Source organism: Sabethes cyaneus, chromosome 3, assembly GCF_943734655.1.
Source record: "Sabethes cyaneus chromosome 3, idSabCyanKW18_F2, whole genome shotgun sequence".
Classification (NCBI taxonomy): domain Eukaryota; kingdom Metazoa; phylum Arthropoda; class Insecta; order Diptera; family Culicidae; genus Sabethes; species Sabethes cyaneus.
This window is the reverse complement of record NC_071355.1, coordinates 29,277,978-29,292,488: the sequence shown is the minus strand read 5'-3', so window position 1 is coordinate 29,292,488 and position 14,511 is coordinate 29,277,978. Positions and strand designations below refer to the sequence as shown.

Below are 14,511 nucleotides of genomic sequence, written 5' to 3'. Positions count from 1 at the left end.
CAATTTTTCCAAATTCCCTACAGTATTCGTTCAATCGTCGCCATAGTTACCATATGAAATTGCTATTAATAACATACAATCAATTTAAGTGAGAAGTGAGTGATTTTGTGCATCTGATTCTACAATGTCTCAATTGCTTCAAGCAAAATATATGCGTAAATACCGCAAGCGAGTCCGTGAACAGGCATTATTAACTGGACCAGCAAAGAGGCTAGCGTTGACGGTGGCAGAGCACTGTAAATTCTACCGTTTGAGAAGAAAAGAATCGTAGTGATACAATGTATTCTGAAGTGGGCAATACATCGTTAGATGGTGCATCGCACGAAAAAGCTGGTTCCTCCAACGTTGAAGCGTTGCGTGAGGTGACCGCTCCGGCGCACGTAGAGGCCAGCGTATCGCCTAACGTAACACGTGAGTCCTATAGAAGCCGAAAAGGTGTAAAAATGTAGGGTACGGGATCAGTCATCAAACATTTTCGGCTTGTTTATGGATATACCATTCCATGCTTTCAACTGACCGGATAGAATATTATAAAAAATAATGTAGGTTCAAAATATTAATATATTCATAACCAGTGCTTTATTATCATTGCTCAAATTTGAAAACGACTCCATTGGAAAGGTCTTGCGGGTCAAATCGAGGCCCGCTGTGTACTCTAAGCATGACGTTCTTCAGCCCGATTGGACACCTATTGAAAAGCGATCTGCAAATATTAAGCTAAGTAGTAGCATTAAGTAAAGGTTGGTAAATGGTTGGATAACGCGTAAAACAGAGCATCAGCTGGAATACGAGCAACCTTAGCGGAGATCGGGTAACCAACCCCGGTGGAAACTAAGGTCGTATACCAACAGGGGAGGAGGCACAGTGTGTCTCGACACTGTAAGATGGCAGCCCCATCACGAGACTCGGTAGCGTGAGCCCTAGTACCACAGAGAACAGACATTCATCTTAATTTCACAACATGTGTAAAAGCTCAGCCGCCATTTTAAAAGTATGTGGTAATGTTCCTGCTACGTGGCGCTCACATCACTAAGAGGATTAACTTGGATTTTCAATGTCTGTCAATGCATATCAAAGTATTCACGTGTTCACCAAGGCGTCGCTACACCAACTAGCGCGTTGTTTATGCAATTTATCCAACCAAAAATAAAAGTAAACAACATTTATCTAAAATAGTAGTTCTTGAGTTATTCCTTTTTAATCCTTCCGTAAAATTATGTTTCCGTAAATAAACCAAGTTTTTTTGCATTTTGGTTCAAAGTGATTCTGTGTAGCTTTCCGCACCCGTTCGTCTATATACGGAAGTCTTCATAGAGGTAAGGTTTTATGGAAGTCGAGCAAAGTTGAAAAGGCTGCTGCAGGTTCCGCCGCGATGGTGTCAGACGGTACGAACAGGGATGCCACATATAATTCTGTGTTTTTTGTTGGAAAAATCTGACAATCTGTACAGCGAGGAAAAATATCTGTGCAAAAATCTGTCCAATGCAAAACAATGAGAGTGAAAGAGATAGAGAGTCATTTCGCTGACTATTTCCGTCTCTTTCACTCTCATGTAAAAGCTCAAAAATCTGTTTAATCTGTGTAATTTGACGAAAATCTGTATTCTGTGCATACAGATTCTGTACAGGCGGTTTCTTTCAAATATCTGTTAAACACAGAATAATCTGTGCATGTGGCAACCCTGGGTACGAATGGTGTGTTCAATTATTGAAAAACTCTAAACATGACACCTATTTACCGGTAATTACCAAAAAAAAAAAAATCTTGAGCCGTTTCTATTCTTGATTGTTAGCCAGGTTCAATAAATAACAAACAAAGTTACAGTCGTTGCTACAGTAACTTATATCAGAGTAGCCAGTATTCCGAATATGCAGAATATAACAAGACAATATATTAAATTTGGCAACGAGGGTATTGAACAACTGGTGTACCTCAAGAGAGATGTCGCTAGTTTCTTATTGAAAAGTTTACACACCATTTGTATGATATTTTATATGAGCATAAATGTCTGTTCTCTGTGCCTTTACATTAACTTTGCGTAGTCCTACGTTGAATATGTGGTCGTGTCTTATACACAACCCTTCTGATTTTTGTGTTCAACATGGAACATTTCGTACATTTTTGTCTTTACTGAGTTGCAGTTAACAATAATATTATAACCAACAAAGAAACATAGCATTTCGAAGCTAGAATATGCTAGAAATATCGAGCCACACACATTTTGCGTCAGGCACACCTACACCACCCATCCATGCGCTGACATTATTATTATTAATAACTAGCTGACCCGACAAACTTCGTATTTGTAAGCGTCGGTAGGCTCCGCTATGAAGGTTGTATGGATTTGTTGTTTATTTTATTCGTTTGTTTCTTGTTTTATTTTAAAAAAGTGAGAAATACTTGTTCTGGTTAATGTTAACTCCCACAAGACATCCCACAGAAGGTAGAAATAGGCCACGAGTCCCACTAAAGTTAAATATAGAGCCGTATACCCCAAGCACGCAGCCCACCACCCATCGAGTTTCCACCCGCTGCCACCAGGGGAAAACAGGCAGAAAGCTGGACACCGCTCACAGATGATCGGAGGCTGTAGGTGGCGAAAAGATGGCGATCGGGGATTGTTTATGTACATAACGGGGGCAACGTCCTTGGCTAAGGGGAATAACCTGCAGGTATTAAAACGGTTTTGTCGAGATACAATAAGTCACTTGTGAATATAATCCCGGTCGAGACAGTCGACAACTACACGTTGAATACGTTAAAGAAAGTGACTATACAAATTGAAGTACCAAGTGACAATTGTTAATAGGACTGCAGGTAAACCTTTTCCCCTTGCCTCTCGATAATTTGCCCTTCGTCAAGTTCCCCGTCGCCAGCCTACTAAAGCCGGAATGTTCATGCTTCAAATTACAGAACCCCGCTGTGTTTATTTGAATTAACCGTCATCGTCAGCGCCGGAGTTTAGTGCACCGTTAAGCCGGTAGTATCGGATTGCGTGGATCCCGATCCCGGCAATAGTGTTCGTCCGAAGTTGCACTTGGCGGCAAGGGCCGCAGTGTAACGGAAGTTTGAAGCGGAAGGAGAGGAGCGAAACGGAGTACGGATTCTGGAGGAAACAGGGAAGGTGTGCTGTTGAAACGGGGCCCCGTCGACGAGAGAAATAGACAGGTTAGATAGCTTAAGAAAGTGGGAAGAGTGAAGACAATAACCGTTGTGAACGCTAAATAAATTTGTGAACCTTTACAAACCAGTTAAGAGTTTTCCATTAACTATCCCGAGCATTTCTTTACCCGCGAAAACAAGGATAGGCAGGCCGACCCTGAGGCGTTGATTAAGGGGGTCCATGCTACGCTCGTGGCTGTGCTTAGCGATAACTTACACTTTGGCGCCCAACATAAAATAGACTTACCGTCGTTTTTGAGGGTTCAGCTCGTAGATTTGCATGGAAAACAGTCGTTACTGCGTACGTCTCTGGGAAAACTTCCGAAAGTTCACAAGTTAACGTTCACTCACAGTGGCAAAATTGTTTGAACTCACACCGCGAATGAAATATTGATTTGATTTCAGAGGGGTTCTAAAGTCCGAATAAAGCGAAAACTAAACGATCGTATAAATGAAATACAGTAAAACAAGTATCAGTGATTCAAATAATTGAAAGAGTAATTTCACAGTAGATTTCGGAAGTATAGTAAAACACAAAGAAAACCATTTACTTTATTCAATATTCGTAAATTTCACGGTTTGCAGTGCTAATTCAGATAGATTATTCCTTTTGTCACCGTTTAAACTTAATGATGGAGCAGCAACACTTGTTGACCAATTACCACGCGATGGTCACAGGTCATCTCACAGACGATGAGATTGATCACGAGTTGCAAGTCCGAGGTGCAGATATGATAAACGAATCCCGCAGTAAACAAGAACGAACGCTGCGTGGCTTCCTAAAAGCAGAAAGAGAAAACCCGAATGTGACTCATAGAAAGTGTTGGACATCGTTGACTGGAGAATGGAAATGTTGTGAGGAAAAATTATCGGAAATAAAATCTCATTTAGAAGACAGAACTCGTAAAAAGGTCCCTGACCAAGCTTTCAGAACAAGGATAATTCATATCTTCTTTCGTATGATGCGGTTGCAAACCCATGCAAAAGAAGAGAAAGACTTGAACAGTATAGCAATCATTGCGGGAGAGTGTATGAAACTTTTGAACGAATTTTTCTCAATCACCTCTCCGTTGCAAGAAGTGAGAGAAGCAGAAATAGCAATGCTGAATGAAAGCTTGCGAAGACTTAGAAACGAGGAAAATGTAGAAATAGAAGAAGAGTTGGATAGAACAGGAAATGTAGAAACGGAAAGAATTGAACCAGAAATTGATACGGAACAGAATAATGTTGAACAAGAGGAAATATTAGTTGACGTTGAGCGAGAGGAAGAAAATAGTACGAGAGTGGCATTCCTAACGACAGAAAATAATCGCCTGAAGGATGCGGTTGAACAATTACTTCGTCGTATTGAGGCTCTAGAAAAGAATAAAAGTGCGTCGCAAAAAGCAGCGACAAATGATAAAGAAGAATCGGTTAACAGTACTCATGTGGAGGGGAAGGCGGATCAGATTGATAAAGAGTCGGGAAAACAGGAAAGTTTTGTAGACTGGATTAAGAAAAGATGTAGTTCGTTAGAAAATGTGGGTGCAATAAGAAACGAGTCAATAGAAAGAGAAGAAAGGCGAGAGAAAGAAGGTAGATCCAATCACAATCGGTTCCCGGTTTATAAGTGGTCAGTTAGATACGATGGTTTAGACAATGGTAGGAGATTAAACGAGTTCCTTAAAGAGGTCGAGTTCAATGCAAGGTCAGAAGGCTTTTCCGACCGTGAACTGTTCTTATCTGCTCATCATTTGTTTACAAGAAAGGCTAGGAGTTGGTTTATGGAAGTGAATGGGAATAACGAGTTAGAATCTTGGGAAAATATAGTTCGGGAGTTAAAAAACGAGTTTTTACCTGTAGATATCGATTATCAATACGAAAGCCGAATAAACGCGCGCAAACAGGGTCCAAGGGAGAAATTCCAAGATTACTATCTTGACATGGTGCGAATTTTCCGGAGTATGTCCAAACCGTGGGATGAGGACCGTAAATTCGACATGTTGTTTAGGAACACCAGGGAAGATTGCAAAATAGCTATGCTAGGTGCCAATATTACGACGATACCTAAAATGAGAGAGTTTGGGAAAAGATTCGATGCGATTAATTGGCAACAATATCAACGAAGAGATAACAGATACGGGCAAAGAGCACAGGTTGAAGAGATAGTGGAAAGAGCTAGGGGTAGTCAAAGACAAAGCAATTATTCTAATGATCGATTCGGGGGTCAAAGGGGAAATTTCCAGGAGAGAAATTTTCTACAACGTCCCTATCAACAGAATTTTTCTGGTAACTACCCTAGCAAAAATAAGTTTCGTGATAACCAGAACGATTTTCAAAAAGCAGTGGGAGAAGAAAAACTTTTGAAACGACAGGGTTCAAAATCTGACTTTAATACCAAAGCAAATAGCCACACTCAAGAAGCTAGAGCAGGTCCTAGTGGAACTAATGCGCTTCAAAGGATAGTGAATGCCTATATTCCAATCAGAAAGGGCACTTGCTTTAACTGCCATGAAGAAGGGCATGCATGGCGAAATTGTCCGCAAGATCGGCACACGTTTTGTGACGAATGTGGGTTTCCGGGGTTTCCAGCAAATGACTGTCCGTATTGCCAGTCAAAAAACTTATAAAAGACTGCTTGAAGAGGCACAGCAGTCGCATCAGTAGCTCTGAAAGACCTCAAACGTTAGCGCAGGAAAATCCATCAAGTATTCTGGAGCAGTTAGGGTATTCAAGAGTTGCTGAGCAAACCAGTGAGCAGGAGGAGATTTCTTCTTTACTCGTTAAGCTTAGTGGCGATGCTAGACCGTTTACTAAAATAAATATAATGGGAATAGGTTTGATTGGTTTATTAGATAGTGGAGCAGCGCGTACGGTTCTAGGGATTGGAGCAAAAAGAATAATTAAGGCGTTAAACCTGAAGATAGAACCATCGCCAGTTCATTTGAAAACCGCGGCTGGGGAAGATTTAGAAGTAGTGGGTTGTGCGGAAACACCGATAACCTTTAACAACACTACAAAAATTTTACCAGTCCTGATTGCCCCAAAGTTAAACCGTAGATGTGTCTTAGGATACGACTTTTGGGAAAAATTCGGAATTAGACCCACAATTCTGAATGAAGCAATAGAGGTTCTGGACAATAAAGATCTTGAGAGTTTGGAAAGGGAAGATGAAGAGGTAGAAATTACTGAAGATCAAAGAAAAACGTTAGAAGAGGTAAAAAAGATGTTCCTTGTAGCAGAAGCAGGCAAATTGTCAAAGACTCATTTAATGGAGCACACAATTGAAATGAAGGAGGAATTTAAACAGTCGGAACCGATAAGAAAGAACCCTTATCCGTGGAGTCCTGACATTCAGAAGAAAATTCACTTAGCTTTAGACAATTTACTTCGAGACGGGATAGTGGAACCATCTTCTTCTGAATGGGCACTTCCGGTAATACCAGTAGCGAAGAGAGATAGTCAAGAAGTCAGACTTTGCTTAGATGCCAGAAAACTTAATGAACGGACGAAAAGGGATGCATATCCTTTACCGCATCAAAACCGAATATTAAATCATCTAGGCCCAGTAAAATATCTATCTACTATCGATCTTTCGCAAGCTTTTTTACAGGTTCCCCTGAATGAAAAATCGCGAAAATATACAGCATTTTCGGTACCAGGTAGGGGACTGTTCCAATTTACCCGCCTTCCTTTCGGGTTAGTAAACAGCCCCGCTACATTGAGTAAATTAATGGATCGTGTCTTAGGCTATGGTGCATTAGAGCCGGCGATATTTGTATATCTGGACGATATCGTTATTGCGAGTCGAACATTTGAAGAGCATATCGAAAAATTGAGGGATTTAGCATTACGTTTACGAGAAGCAAACTTGAGCATAAACATCTCAAAATCAAAATTCTGCTGCCACGAATTGCCGTACCTTGGGTATATTTTGTCACAAGATGGGTTAAGGCCTAACCCAGATCGCGTGCAAGCGATCATGGGATTCCAGGCGCCCAAATCAGTACGGCAACTTCGACGATTCCTCGGTATGGTGAACTATTATCGACGGTTCATCGCGAATTTTAGTCAAATTACCGGCCCTCTTACTGATCTATTGAAAAATAAGCCGAAGAGGGTACAGTGGAATGCAGCAGCCGACAGTGCGTTTAAAATAATAAAGGAGAGGCTTATTTCTGCTCCAGTAGTAGCCAATCCCAATTTCAAGCTTCCTTTCACGGTCCAAACGGATGCGAGCGATAATGCCATAGCAGGTATTCTCACACAACTACATAACGGCGAGGAAAAAGTTATTGCCTACCATTCAGAGAAGCTCAAAGGGGCAGAATTAAATTATCATGCCGCGGAAAAGGAAGGCCTGGCTGCCCTACGTTGCATAGAAAAATTTAGAGGGTACATAGAAGGAACCAAATTTACGCTGGTAACTGATTCTGCAGCTTTAACCTTCATCATGAGAGCGAAATGGCGTTCCTCTTCGAGATTGAGTCGTTGGAGCATAATATTGCAACAATATGACCTTGAAATTCGACATCGTAAAGGGAAGGAAAATATTGTCCCAGATGCACTTTCTAGGTCCATCGAAAGTCTGGAAATAGAACCAGCAGAAGGCTGGTATAACAAGCTTTTTGTCGGAGTTCGTGAAGAACCCGAAAAATATGTATATTTTAAAATTGTTGATGGAAAACTATTTAAATTCGTTGCTTCCAAAGCGGACACGATGGACTACCAATTGCAATGGAAGTGTTGTGTCCCGGAATCATTAAGAACCAAAATTCTCAATGAAGAACATGATGGCAATCTTCATATTGGGTATGAAAAATGCGTGGAGAAAGTTAAAAGGTTATATTACTGGCCACGGATGGCTGCCGATATAAAATACTACATTGCTAAATGCGAACCCTGTAAGGAGAATAAACATTCTACCAAATCAACAACACCTGAGATGGGCAAACAGCGAATAGCAACCAAGCCCTTCCAAATAATTTGCATGGACTATATCCAGTCTCTTCCACGTAGCAAGCATGGCAACGCGCACTTGTTAGTCGTTATGGACATCTTTTCAAAGTACTGCCTGCTTGTTCCCGTGAAGAAGATCTCGTCTATAAGTCTGTGCAAAATACTGGAAGAGCAGTGGTTGCGAAAGCTGTCCACCCCGCAAATCATTATAACTGATAACGCGACGACGTTCATGTCACGAGAATTTCAAAATTTAATGTGCAAACACGAAATTCAGCATTGGGCTAATGCTCGGCATAGGAGCCAAGCCAATCCGGCTGAGCGACTTAACCGCACGATAAATTCAATGATACGCACTTATGTTAGGGAAGACCAAAAGCTTTGGGACTCAAAAATCTCGGAGATAGAATTTGTGCTCAATAACACAATTCATTCCTCCACAAAATTTAGCCCTCATTGCGTACTATTTGGTCATGAGGCTGTGACGAAAGGTTCGCAGCATAAAATGGAAACGAATGAGGATGCGAGCGAAGAGGAGAGAATGAATCGTCGAAGAGCAGTCAGCAGAAAAATCTACGACTTTGTCCGGGAACAACTAGCAAAAACCCACGAAGAGACCAAGAGACGGTATGATTTACGGCATAAGCGTTACTCACCATCGTTCGACATAGGGCAGCGTGTGTACAAGCGTTGTTTTCGTCAATCATCGGCAGGAGAGCGTTTCAATGCCAAGTTTGGGCCACAATATACCCCTTGTGTGATCGTCCGTAAGAAGGGCACGAGTTCGTATGAAGTAGCGGACTTACAGGGAAAATCTTTAGGTATTTTCTCTGCCGCTGACTTAAAAGCATAACCCTAAAATTGCATTAAAGGAAAAGCTAAATTGAAAACTAGTTTTGGGAACAGGTAGGATTATCAAATGTCTCTTTAAAACTACCGCAACCGTCTGGTTTGGCAATTCACTAAAAAGAATTGAAACGTGCTAGCATAAGATGTCACAAAAAGTGCATCCGTAGAATGATTATTAAGAAGGATAGAGGGGATAGATGTATGATAACGGAAATTAATTGTTGTTAAATTGAATCGAAGTCGGGTACAGGATTAATGCTGGAGTTAGATAAGAATTCTAAGAGGAAAGAGTTAAAGCAAACTACGTTTAACTCGTCTGTAGTAATGCATTCTCATGAAGATCGTTAAATGATAGATCGAAAACGCAACAAGGAGAAGTTAGCCACGTGCAGACGAGAGAATCGGAAGAATGTTAGTTAGTTAGAGTAGGGAAAGAATTCAAGGTCACGGACACTAGATGAACAGAAACACGTTGCACAAAATACAAACCCGAAACAATCCATTATCTGGAACTCACATGAACGAAATTTAATTGGAAATAGAATTACCTTAATACTTACCTGATATCGCATGTCCATAGCCACAACCGGAGATGGGCTACACTATCGGAATTCATTAAGTGCGCACCTCGAATAATTCCGATATTTTACCACATCTTACAAACCACATGTTTCATACCGGAATAATCTCGCACATGACAGTAATTTGACAGTAAAATTTTATAGCATTCATTTCTCGCACTCATACTAAGGAATTGTGATCATGCGGAACAATGGATCACAACTCCTACACTTTGGTGAAATATTTCATAGTTAATTGGCGTGACTTTGTGTTGTACTTACTCTGAATTTTTTTTACTTTAGTAGATTTTAAATATAAATTTAGTCATTAGAAATATTTAAATTATTATTTTATATGATTCGTAAATTTTTAATTTGTTTTGCATGTTATTATTATTAAATTTGTTGTTTGCATGAATATTTATATGATCGTAAATGCTGAATGAGTTGAGGTTACCATGTTGTATTTGATCGCTGGAGACCGGAGTCGCATAGACGGTGATGGTCAGTAGAGACAAAAGTCTTGAAATTGCGAGGAGTCGGTTTAACTGATGATGAAAACTTATGACCCCGATACTCGCAACATCAATCAGCATAGTTTTCAAAAATTTGGGCTGACTGAATCTATTATGTCGCAAATGAAATATTTCATATGCTACCGTAAGTTGATGTAGTTTTGTCCAAGTAAATGTTATTTTGTGAAGTAGTAGGTTCAGCAGGTACGTGTAATTGATGTTGTGATCATGTAAATCGCCATGGAAAAAATATTTACTTCGTAAATATTTTTTACCCGAGCCGGGGGAGAGTGTAAGCGTCGGTAGGCTCCGCTATGAAGGTTGTATGGATTTGTTGTTTATTTTATTCGTTTGTTTCTTGTTTTATTTTAAAAAAGTGAGAAATACTTGTTCTGGTTAATGTTAACTCCCACAAGACATCCCACAGAAGGTAGAAATAGGCCACGAGTCCCACTAAAGTTAAATATAGAGCCGTATACCCCAAGCACGCAGCCCACCACCCATCGAGTTTCCACCCGCTGCCACCAGGGGAAAACAGGCAGAAAGCTGGACACCGCTCACAGATGATCGGAGGCTGTAGGTGGCGAAAAGATGGCGATCGGGGATTGTTTATGTACATAACGGGGGCAACGTCCTTGGCTAAGGGGAATAACCTGCAGGTATTAAAACGGTTTTGTCGAGATACAATAAGTCACTTGTGAATATAATCCCGGTCGAGACAGTCGACAACTACACGTTGAATACGTTAAAGAAAGTGACTATACAAATTGAAGTACCAAGTGACAATTGTTAATAGGACTGCAGGTAAACCTTTTCCCCTTGCCTCTCGATAATTTGCCCTTCGTCAAGTTCCCCGTCGCCAGCCTACTAAAGCCGGAATGTTCATGCTTCAAATTACAGAACCCCGCTGTGTTTATTTGAATTAACCGTCATCGTCAGCGCCGGAGTTTAGTGCACCGTTAAGCCGGTAGTATCGGATTGCGTGGATCCCGATCCCGGCAATAGTGTTCGTCCGAAGTTGCACTTGGCGGCAAGGGCCGCAGTGTAACGGAAGTTTGAAGCGGAAGGAGAGGAGCGAAACGGAGTACGGATTCTGGAGGAAACAGGGAAGGTGTGCTGTTGAAACGGGGCCCCGTCGACGAGAGAAATAGACAGGTTAGATAGCTTAAGAAAGTGGGAAGAGTGAAGACAATAACCGTTGTGAACGCTAAATAAATTTGTGAACCTTTACAAACCAGTTAAGAGTTTTCCATTAACTATCCCGAGCATTTCTTTACCCGCGAAAACAAGGATAGGCAGGCCGACCCTGAGGCGTTGATTAAGGGGGTCCATGCTACGCTCGTGGCTGTGCTTAGCGATAACTTACATATTGCCACAAATTAACCTGTGTTGTACATAAATCATGAATCTCGGATGATCTTTGTCACAATCTCGAGTTTTGCAAGCCCCCCAGTGGGCGGCGCTTCCGACGGCGGGTCACCGGCAACACTCGCGACCGGCTCGTCCTGAATGATCTAGTGTTACTATAGATAGTTTTTGTGGTCTTGTTATTGATTAATGTTTTTTGGAAGAGTCTCGAATTTTTCGAGTTGGATTAGTTTTTGAGTTTCGCAAAAATTTCTGTTTTATTTGTATGAGAGTCCATATGCCCCTACCACAGGGGTGAGAGGTCTCTCACTATCATAAAATAAACTCAAGACTCAAAAATCTTCTACATGCTAAATTTGGTTCCATTTGCTTGAATAGTACTCAAATTAAAAGGAAATTTGAATTTCATTTGTATGAAAGCCCACCCTCTTAAAAGGGAAGGGGTCGTAATACACCACAGAAAAAAAATTCTGCCATCTAAAACTCTCACATGCCAAATTTGGTTCCATTTGATTAGTTCTCGAGTTATGAGGAAATTTGTATTTCGTTTGTATAGGACCCCTCTCCTAAAGTGGGGAGGGGTCCCAATTCATCATTGGAAAAAAAATTTGTCTCCAAAAACACACACATGCCAAATTTGGTTCAATTCGCTTGATTAGTTCTCGAGTTATGAGGAAGTTGGTATTTCATTTGTACAGGAGCCCCTCCTCTTAAAGTGGGAAGGGGTCCTAATTCAACATATAAAATTTTCTTGCCCTCGAAAACCTTCACATGCCAAATTTGGTTCCATTTGCTTGTTTAGTTCTCGAGTTATGAGGAAATTTGTATGGAAGCCCCCCCTCTTAAAGGGGATAGGAGTTATAATTCCCCTTATAAAGAGGGAGGGGTCTCAATTCACCATAGAAAAAAATTTTGTCTCCAAAAACACACACATGCCAAATTTGCTTCCATTTGCTTGATTAGTTCTCGAGTTATGAGGAAATTGGTATTTCATTTGTACAGGAGCCCCCCCTCTTAAAATGAGGAGGGGTCCTAATTCAACATAGAAAATTTTCTTGCCCTCGAAAACCTTCACATGCCAAATTTGGTTCCATTTGCTTGATTAGTTCTCGAGTTATGAGGAAATTTGTATGGAAGCCCCCCCTCTTAAAGGGGAGAGGAGTTATAATTCCCCTTATAAAGAGGGGAGGGGTCTCAAATTACCCTAGAATAAATTCTTGTTACCGAAAACACCCACATGCCAAATTTGGTTCTATTTGCTTGATTAGTTCTCTAGTTTTGCAGACATTTGTGTTTCATTTGTATGGGAGGCCCCCCTCTTAGTGGGGGGAGGGGTCTCTAACCATCACTAAAACCTTTCCTGGCCCCAAAAACCTCTACATGCAAATTTTCACGCCGATTGGTTCAGTAGTTTTCGATTCTATAAGGAACATGGGACAGACAGACAGACAGACAGACAGACAGAAATCCTTCTTTATAGGTATAGATTTTATTATATATAGTTTCCTTGTGTCTGACTGTAACGGTAGATCCTAGCAAGCCGTTAAATAAATTTTTTTCTAGACTCCAACACGCGTAGTGAAGGTAACAATGGGTTCAGCAGTGGGTGGGTGGGTGAAATCGGCAATTTGATGGGTTGCCACACAATGCGATACTGATACCAACATGTCCTACGTATGAACAAGCAGATTCTTTCTGCGACTTATGGCCAACTTGTTGGGTCAAATACTCCTTGTTTGTTTACCGAAGAGTATCGCGTGCAAAAATAAAATTGCGATTAAGTAAATTACGATAGAACTGTCCTTTTCCATTAATCACACCAACCCATAATCTCTTAAGCTATTCAACAAAACAAAACAAAACAAAACTGCAAGCGAAGCGATTTCAGAGAAATTTCCTGTACTCCTGACTCATTGTCAGTACAGTTTCTGCTGATAATGAGAGGCGGCTGCGTGCACCATATAAAAACACACCGGCGCGCCTGAGCAAACCATCAGTCGTGACTTAACCATGGCAGTGCTTACTGTAACTCAATTGAATAAAATTCTGACCGAGTGCGGATTCAGTACAATCGGTAGTGATGTGTCATCCGAAGTCGTTGACCAGATCAACGATATGACCAGCGATCGCAACGAGGCAGCGATGTTTGTCGCTCAGCTGATCCATGAGAGTGGAGGATTCCAGCACCGTGAAGAATGGAACAAAGGAGCCGGTCAACCGTACGTTCCTTACTATGGCCGAGGATACATCCAGCTGACATGGGACTACAATTACCGGGCAGCATCGGAATATATTTTCGGGAACGAAAATAAACTGTTAAACAATCCGAGCTTGGTATCGGAGAGCCCGTATATGTGCATGCGTGTGTCGGTGTGGTTCTGGGTGAAGCGAGTAGTCCCGAAAGCTGCTCCATTTGATCATTTCTACGCCACGACCAAAGCTATCAACGGTGGACTGGAACCGAGCCCCGACCATCAAAAGGCGAGGATTCGGTATGGGTACTATCTGAGGGCTGCTAAAGTCATGGGTGTTAATCCAGTGCCGAATGCCTAATCAACTGCTGTGCTAATCGTTGAAAGTAAATATGTGAAAAGTAAAGAACAATAAATAATATCAATCAAAACAACCATTTGTGTAACATTATTTGGAATGCACTGATTGAGATGAGAATTAAGTAAGCTAAAACTGCTTAATTCTCATCTTGATGTCTGGAAAATATTTACAAATCAGAAGTTAGCTTTAGATAAGGGAAATTAAGTCACATGAGCGTAATGCAAATTGCAACTAGCCAACATTGAAACACATGGTGCATGGGAATAGCATTGTTCAGTTATCAACATTCAAACATAAGCAACATTTCCAACGGAACAACGTGACAGTGCTTTCGTTGAAGATTCATCTGATTTCAAAATTGTAATAAAATTGTTCTCTGATAGCATGCACACTCGTTCCAACAATTTTTGCTGAGAATTTTGTAATATTATCTCGTAGTTGCAGTTCGTGACTTGGGTATAACTAGTTAAACTGTAAATGAAATCAAATAACTGGCGCTTGGGAGTAGCACGTATTTTCATTCCTCGGTTTATTATTACTTTTATATGACTAATAACAACGCCGGA

The 14,511-nt window shown here is 41.0% G+C and overlaps 2 protein-coding genes across 2 annotated transcripts; both read left to right on the top strand.

Annotated features, from left to right (window-relative positions):
• Positions 1-278: 278 nt before the first annotated feature.
• On the top strand, positions 279-8,953 carry LOC128739426 (uncharacterized). Its single transcript, XM_053834913.1, has 3 exons — positions 279-411; positions 3,748-5,712; positions 5,757-8,953. The coding sequence occupies exons 1-3, from the start codon at positions 279-281 to the stop codon at positions 8,951-8,953; spliced, it is 5,295 nt and encodes a 1,764-aa protein (XP_053690888.1).
• Positions 8,954-13,402: 4,449 nt separating this feature from the next.
• On the top strand, positions 13,403-14,010 carry LOC128739425 (uncharacterized). The gene has a single exon (XM_053834912.1). It carries the CDS (start codon positions 13,403-13,405, stop codon positions 13,943-13,945), a length of 543 nt encoding a protein of 180 aa, XP_053690887.1. The 3' UTR covers positions 13,946-14,010.
• Positions 14,011-14,511: the final 501 nt, after the last annotated feature.

Bases quoted from the DNA above. Each gene is read 5' to 3' on its own strand.
- LOC128739426 (XM_053834913.1), top strand. From the start codon at position 279: ATGTATTCTGAAGTGGGCAATACATCGTTAGATGGTGCATCGCACGAA. The intron at 412-3,747 runs GTGAGTCCTATA...CACGGTTTGCAG, and splicing joins CGTATCGCCTAACGTAACAC to TGCTAATTCAGATAGATTAT. The intron at 5,713-5,756 runs GTGGGTTTCCGG...CCGTATTGCCAG, and splicing joins GCACACGTTTTGTGACGAAT to TCAAAAAACTTATAAAAGAC.
- LOC128739425 (XM_053834912.1), top strand. From the start codon at position 13,403: ATGGCAGTGCTTACTGTAACTCAATTGAATAAAATTCTGACCGAGTGC.